This window comes from Schistocerca piceifrons, chromosome 3 (genome assembly GCF_021461385.2).
Source record: "Schistocerca piceifrons isolate TAMUIC-IGC-003096 chromosome 3, iqSchPice1.1, whole genome shotgun sequence".
Lineage (NCBI taxonomy): Eukaryota > Metazoa > Arthropoda > Insecta > Orthoptera > Acrididae > Schistocerca > Schistocerca piceifrons.
Window position 1 is genome coordinate 254,361,981 of NC_060140.1, and position 8,409 is coordinate 254,370,389.

General features: G+C 37.8%; 1 protein-coding gene across 1 annotated transcript in view; it reads left to right on the plus strand.

The window, feature by feature from the left end:
- The window catches only part of LOC124789432 (protein FAM166B-like), a 297,284-nt gene extending 289,126 nt beyond the window's left edge, over positions 1-8,158 (plus strand). Inside the window, exon 5 of the mRNA XM_047256776.1 lies at positions 5,993-8,158. Within this exon, the coding sequence (XP_047112732.1) occupies positions 5,993-6,183 (191 nt within the window). The 3' untranslated portion in view covers positions 6,184-8,158. The remainder of the gene's footprint in view (positions 1-5,992) is intronic.
- The last annotated feature ends 251 nt before the right edge of the window (positions 8,159-8,409 follow it).

The following is an 8,409-nucleotide window of genomic DNA, read 5'->3' on the forward strand; positions in this document are numbered from 1 at the left end:
AAGAGCTGTTTGAATTGGAGTGCACCATGCCTTTCAGGCCAGCGTGTATCACCAAGACTTCGTGATTTAACTCTCTTTGTCTCTGGGTGGTTTTCAAGGATAGCTCACTTGATAAGTTCCAGCCTTTTTGCTGACCCGCGCACAAAATTGGTAACGAGACTTAAAACTCCCATCGTATTGCGAATACTAGGCAAGCTGCAGGCCCTCAAGGTAGATAGGTTTAGTTTATGTGCTGCACAATGCATATAAGTCGCTAGCGGTCGGAGCTGCTTCGCCACTGAACTTTCCAGACATGTTGGCACCTCTACATAACCTTGACCCCTCAAATTCTTAAATTGTAGGCCGACTTGATTTAGTTCTTAACGATTTGGTCGCTTAATGCAGCACCAGTCACATCAGTTGCAGATAGAAAGCGTATGAAGCCTTCGTTCATTGTGCTTTTTTTGTAAATTCAAATACCTGATACATACACTGAGTTCTGTACCACTGGCATCCTTTGTTTCGTCGCGAAGGACAGCATAATATTTTGCTTCTTTGAGTTTGTCGAGTACCTTTTTCATAGAATGACAACAATCAATCAGCGGATCTGAGGTTTTTTGCGCAGATATTTAGCATTTTTTTGGCGCTGTCTCTAAATGTTTTTGGAAAGACGAATCACCTGAATAAATCAAATTTTAAAAGTGCTCGAAATTTTCCTTGGCTGATTTCATCACTCAGTGTACTATCATCTGAGTCGCCTCTTAACGGTATGTTTTCCCGACCACATAATACGATTGTCTTTACAATCAATTTGATTTAATCATTTTTAGTTTTTCAATTTCGATTAAATTATTTACACCTTTCTCAGTGTTTTCATGGAATGTAGTCGAATTAAATTGGGTGATGTTGCAGGAATTAGATTAGGAAATGAGACACTTAAAGTAGTAAAGGAGTATTGCTATTTGGGGAGCAAAAGAACTGATGATCGTCGAAGTAGAAAGGATACAAAATGTAGACTTGCAATGGCGAGGAAAGCATTTCTGAAGAAGAGAAATTTGTTAACATCGAGTATAGATTTGTCAAGAAGTCGTTTCTGAAAGTATTTGTATGGAGCGTAGCCATGTATGAAAGTGAAACATGGACGATAAATAGTTTAGACAAGAAGACAGTAGAAGCTTTCGAAATGTGGTGCTACAGAAGAATGCTGAAGATTAGATGGGTAGATCACATAACTAATGAGGTGGTATTGAATAGAATTGGAGAGAAGAGAAATTTGTTGCACAACTTCACTAGAAGAAGGGATCGGTTGGTAGGGCATATTCTGAGGCATCAAGGAATCACAAATTTATTATTGTAAGGCAGCGTGGAGGGTAAAAATCGCAGAGGGAGACCAAGAGATGAATACACTAAAGAGATTCAGAAGGATGTAGGTTGCAGTAGGTACTGGGAGATGATTAAGCTTGCACAGGATAGAGTTGCATGGAGAGCTGCATCAAACCAGTCTCTGGACTGAAGACAACAACAACAACATATGAACTTTCGAAATGTTTGCTTTTTAAAACTGCCATTTTGTGATAATCTGTAGCAGAATGGTTTCTGAAGATTTATAGTGCTTTTTGTAAGTGAAAAGTGGACGAGTGACTAAAGATCTTAGAGCCACAGAATGCTTGCCCCCCCACTATCTGGACTAGAAAATAGTACGCAAGACAAACAATATGCACCGTTCTGTTGTTGGATATAGACTAACCAAGAGTATTCCTTTAGCCAATCAGAAGGGATCTTTCTTTTTTGTCTACCCTCTGTCTGCTCCAGATATTCATAAATACGAGGTTGTTCTGAAGACTCCATCAGATGTTTATGGTTCAAATGGCTCTGAGCACTATAGGACTTAACTGCTGAGGTCATCAGTCCCCTAGAACTTAGAACTACTTAAACCTAACTAACCTAAGGACATCACACACATCCATGCCCGAGGCAGGATTCGAACCTGCGACCGTAGCGGTCGCGCGGTTCCAGACTGCAGCGCCTTTAACGCACGGCCACTTCGGCCGGCAAAAAAAAACAACTTGTACGCGAATCAGAGAATCATACATAAGCAAATCAACAACTTACCAACAACTAAAATAGCTCTTCGGAACTATATTACAGGGTTATTTAAAAAAGTTCAGTAATCATTTAAGGGTTTAAAATAAAACTCATCAATATGAAGCTTTTCTTTGATTATGGGACAAACTTGAAATCAGCTAGTCCCTGTAAAAGTTACATACAAACTAACCTACTCGACCAAAATGAATGAAACAGCTGATTTTTTGCGATTTTGAAGTTAGTCCCACAGTTAAAGTTGTTCTTATTGACGAGTACTGTAACTCATTAAAAGATTATTTACCGATTTTAGGTAAATAACTCGGTATAAAACTGTGAAATTCACCTCCATACCGGCATGTGCGCGAAGAAAGCTGGTTTAAAAAGAATTCAAAACCAAACAAACCCAATGATTGATATTACATCATTTACACTAAATATTACTTCACGCTGTCCGTTGTAGGGCAGGCAGAGGATAGTGTCCAGAACATTTCTGTTGCCAGCAGTGACATGAGATTTCCCGCTAAAAGAAGTTATTCAAAACCACAATAAACGACTACATTTTTAATCGTGCCTTTAACAAAACCATTAGATTATTTTTTAAGCACTGAGTGTGTTGAGTAACCAAAAGTATGAGACAATTCAATTTACTCCTTTGTTATAGCTAGAACGATATTTTGAAATGTGGCACAGCGAACTCGCCTAAGAGAAAATGAAGAGCTCTGGGTTATCAACGTCTTCCTCGAATGAAGGTTCAACACAAGAGGCGGAGGTAGTAGCGGATGAAGTATGTTCAGATGCTTTGCATGTCAAAAGTTCCTATCACATCACGTGAAACTGAATGAAACCGTAGTCTATTAACACGATCGGTTTCGCTGCGTTAGAGCAACATCTTCAGGTATTAGTGGTGCCACATAAATTACCACATGGAGACACCCCAAAGTTCGTAGTCAGAGAATCCAAACCCATGAAGAGGGGAAATGTTCAACGAATAAAAATCGGCGAAACAGTGGGGGGCGAATAGTACAGGGGATGGGGAAACTGTAGTAGGCAGTCGTAAGGGTAAAGCACTAGTGGATTCTCAGACTACGAACTTTGGTACCGTCTCCAGTTGCTAATTTATGTGAAACCACTTACACCCGAATACGCTGCTTTAACGCAGCGAAATCGGTCGGACCAATAAACCACCAGTTAACAACTGTCTGCAGTTTCATTCGGTTTCATGTCGCCATGAATTTAAACGGCTGTGGCTGCCCATGTTACAAAGTTGTAAGTTCCTACCTGCATCAGCACTTCTGTTGGCAGTTAATTATTGTGGCAACATTGTTCCTTTCTTTAGATTCCTGCTCGAATCGACTAATGCGAATTCATCATTTCGGATTTCATTTTACTTCTCGCTTTAGTTTTCGTAATGTTCATCTGGCTAAAAAGTATTTTCTCTTCCGCATTCGACCATGGTAACATTAATCGTGACAGCGCAAAAGTTGTCAATTCGTGAAATGGGTTGACGTCATGTGCATCTCTGTGTTGAAGTACTTCACACCAGAAATTAACAGCGTCTGTTTCGGACAATTTCACAAGGGCTGAATTTTGTCACTGAAAATCAATTTTTGTTATTGTGCCAGGATCAATATTACACGATTCAAGGAGAGGAATCAATGATTCTTTAATGACACGCTTAGGACACTGAAATAAGTGAAAGTCTCCTCTCAAAATTTCATTGTCTGGAAGTCGTTGCAACAATAGAATTATTAATTGGTACATAAACTGGATGCATCTCAGATGTAGGACATGTTCTTGCTCTAGGTGTAATTTAAGATTTTCAAAATTCATTAATCTTATTTTCGAACTAACATCCTAGATATGTTTTGGGATCTAAGTGGTTTTCAAAGTCTAAATTTAATTTTATTTACTTGGCATATGTAGGGACAAAAACTTTTTGTATTAATCATTCTGTTAGCACAACGTGGTTAACAGTAAACACAAGAAGAAAATGAGATGCCACTATCCCTATTACACGATCCCAACCTACCAACGCGAGCCGCGACACGGCTCACTGACAACTCGTTACAGGCAGTCCAAAGCACAGCTCGGTTCTGATCCTTCAGCTTGGCATACATCACAAAATCATTCACATGCTGTAAAAAGGTGACAGGATAATGTAATGGTTTACCAATCACCCTGGTATGTATGTTAAAAAGTAACACGCTCAAGGGACCTTGTGGTAAGCCTCCATAGGCAGTTGTGGACATCAGTTGTCCGACTGTTGAGCTTAATTGTAAGATCCTGTAGTGTAGTTAATCCAAGCACCACTTGACTATGTTTGGTGGTGTACCCGGATCACGCAGGGTTTGTCGTAATATAGAAATGTCAATTGTCCAATGCCATTTGCCTCTATACTTAAAAAGGCCACAAATGTTTATAGATTGTCAGAGTAGTTGAAGTGCACATCTGTAACAAAGGTACTTAGTGAATCTAGCGTGCTGATATTTTTCCAGAAACGGATATCCTATTGTGAAGCACTTTGTCATGCTCTACAAACTTACCCTCTCTCTTCTTGACAATAGTGATCAAAATATTACAGATAGATATGATTAAAGATATTGGGCCAAAAGAGCTAATAGACACTGGATCTCTTCCCAGTTTAGGAACTGGTAACATTTTGATTACACTATATTGCTCAGGAATGTAGGTGTTTAGAGATTTTTAATCTCCCCCATGAAACAAATATCACTCATCTCGAGCTTCATAGAATACAAAATTTTGTCTGAGCCTTTTCTTCTCCAGATAGTGCTGCTACTTATTTATTCTAGAAAGTGTACCCAGTTGTGATGTGATGTGTAGTCAGGTGCATACCCTTGCCAGAAGATCGATAGATCACGGATGCACGGCACATACATTGGTGCTAACAGGTCCATGAATGACTCAACCTAATCCTTACTTCCCTGGATGATGTCAATCTCGAGAGTTGATTCCTTTTTAAAAAAATTACGTTTTGCCAGTGTTTTTGTGCTGAGATATTCAGTCCAAGTTCAAAACAAAATTTAAACCGGCCTCCATTTTTGCGTTGTATGTTACCTTTTTCTCCAGAGCCACTTTCCTCCTCATATCTATAAAATTATTATATTTTGGATTATTTTTTTTAATATCTTGATTGCAAGCCATCTTTTGGAGAGTGCTTGAGAACATTCTGCAGTTGTGGTATATGTTGTTAGCTGACTTGTTCAGGGACAAGTTTTCAAGGGCAGCTGTAAAAACTGCATTCTTGAAGCTCGTTTATGTTCCTTGAAGGTCATTATTCGGTCTGTAAGTATTAAAAATGTCAAATAATGTTGTTTGGTATCCCTGCCAGTTTATGGTTGACTCCATCATCCCTTGTGTATCCTTGTCAGCTGGGTGTGCGTGCTGCCACAGGGATACAAACTGGATGGTTGTCACTGCCTAGAGTGTCAGTGACCGGCTCCCACTGATATTTTAAGGATAATGTTCAAAATCTGGCGAGGACGAGTGTAACAGTGGTGTACCTCATCTGGGTGGCTGTTTAGTATTTAGTAAAGCTAGATCTGATTCAACAAGTGTGTCTGCTAGTTCATTACTGCAGAAGTCATTTAACTGCCCATCCCACAAGCATTTGTGTGCATTAAAATATCTTCAAAGCAAGCATTTCTTTGGTAGCTGGTTGATTATTATTGACTATGTAGTTGTGGAAATGTCAGTATGAGGACAATGTGTCCTTACTAGTTTTTCGCATTGTTCAGTAGACATTTTTGAATCCCAGAACAAGTCTTTTGTGATTTTTTTTTTTTTTTTTTTTTTTTTTAAATATACATTTAACTTTACAGCATAATTCCACATCCAATACAATTTCACTTACTGGAACTGCGACATTAGCTAGTGTACAGGTTAATCACTAGCACTGGTTTGTCCACAGATCATCACATCTCACCAGAGTTCCCGCCAATTGCTGGTTACACTGGCCACATACCGCGTCTACGTGTCACAGACGCATCTCTGAGTCTGCGCTACGAAATGGCAGCACGCCAAGGATTGGCACTACTGCAGCAGGAACGCGAGAGAGCACGCCAGGAAGCCGCAGAGCGGTGCACCACACCAGCAATGTGATGTGCTGAAGCTAGTGTCTAGTAACTGACACCTGCTGCAATCACAACACTTCAATCATCTACTTTTTTTCTGTTTCCCCAGAGATCTTCTGAAGCGGAAGCCCCACCCCCTTCCAAACAGCTAGTCGAGACACAAGACCTCTTGCTAATCAGAGAAACATCAGTAATAAGTATTTTAACAGTAATTGGTTTTACTATTTTCTTGGTATGAACGTAAAGTATAATATTTATTTTTAAACACGTGTTAGTTTATGATTTACTACCTGACTGCCTATCAGATTGATGCTGATCACAAATTTAAAAAATACTGGTTTAGCATTCTTTTACTAACCATGTTAACATCCATAATTTTTAAACCAGCTTAAATTTGTGTTTCAAAATGAATTGTGAACACTCTATGAAGTTGCCACAGACTAGTATAGACTTGCTTCCCCCAATCAGCTCAATCAAATGTAGATGTAGGAAATTTGAGCTTAGTGGCTTATGCAAGCACTAAAATGCAGATCTTGTACTCCTTGTCAACTGTATTTTCTGCAGAAAAAATGTTTTTCATACAAAGTGTTAAAAAATTGCCATTAGTTTCTTGACGTAATATGCTCAGAAGCAACAATCAGGTAGGCAGTAGCAGTACTAGTAATGGCTTCATATATGTTAATGGCCACACTACACCATGTTTCATTAACATTGTATACCATTTTTTTATCTTCAGAATGACGAGAACCAATTCTCAAAGCAGATGCACAAAACTTCATACATATCATTAGCCATTTGACAATGTGATGCGTTCTTCATTCATCATTATGTATCTCATTAATCTATTCATTATTAAATACTGCTGGTTAAGTATTAACAGTGTAATATATTGTGAATATTATGTCTGTTGTGACTGCAGTAACAAAAATAAGGCATCTTAAATCCTACTGCTGAACTCCTGAAGAGAGCTATAGAGCTAACATAATCAACAGAACTTTCATATGCTTTCCATCTAGTACATTCTTCAGCAGCCTAAACTGTAATGAGGAACAGTGTCAGACAGTATTGCAACCACTCACTCTGTGTGTGCATCCCCATGTGTTTGTGGTTTTAACTACTTTATTACTGTATACACACACATTAGTAATGTTGATTTACCATTCAATGAACACGCTGTTATCCATTAAAAACCTTACATGGAGGCTATAATTTTCCATTAGGAGAATTTCTATAGGCTTGTTTATACAGTAACAGTATTTCTTTTAACATTTAAGTATCTATATTTCTGGTGAAGACATTGAAATGGCTGTATCATATGGAATATATTAACATTTGTTCACACGGATTATAAACAACAAAAATATTAATCTGTGAAAGAATGAGTTACACATTTTTGCCTGTTTTCATTTAGTAATTAAACATGAATCTTGTAGTCCACTTGTCACTAACACAAGAATAACTCATAACTGTTGAACACAATTAGTTGTTGAATTGGAGGATATCCACAGTGACAAATGTGCTTTGTCTGCTTTAAAATTAATAAAGCAAAATAACAAAGCACAACTGGAGGATGAAGAATAACTTGTGTAGCACTTCAGGACAAGCACTAGGTATATATGCAAAATAATACCATTTTTAAACACTGTGTAAAGTTGGATTAATTAGACATACTGCTAGCAACTGGCCATGACTGCCCAGAGGCTATAGTTCAAAACATAACTGTGGTTAATGAGGTGTGATGGTTTGTGTATGGCAATTAGAACTTATTGTTATTCTCTCTAATACTGAGGTTAAGTAAATAAGGTTTTTAAAAAAGTCAGTACAAAATTTAGAGTAATATGGTCATAATATTTTTTATATTAAACCAAGGCTGTTTTCTGTCATGTCCGACTTGAATTATGAAGGAATGACTTCCACCAAATTTTAATGCCACATAAACATATTTAATATATAATGAATGGTGCCACTTTTTTATGTAATGCATTTGTATAAGGGAGATAATTAAATAATCGGCAATTTATTTGCTTTGTTCTTTATTATGTTTATTAAAGCAAAACATTGAATGAAGAAATTTCCTGTTTTCTTGTATTCATTTCAGTGCAGTTATAGATTTTCAGTGACTGGTCTCATGCAATAATAGTGCACATAAATCACAAGGAAGTTGAAAAGAGCTATATACCCTGACTTTGACTCCTGTAACAGTGTTTTATCACTACCACATTTAACTCGTACAGAAAAAGCAGGAAGGCTCATT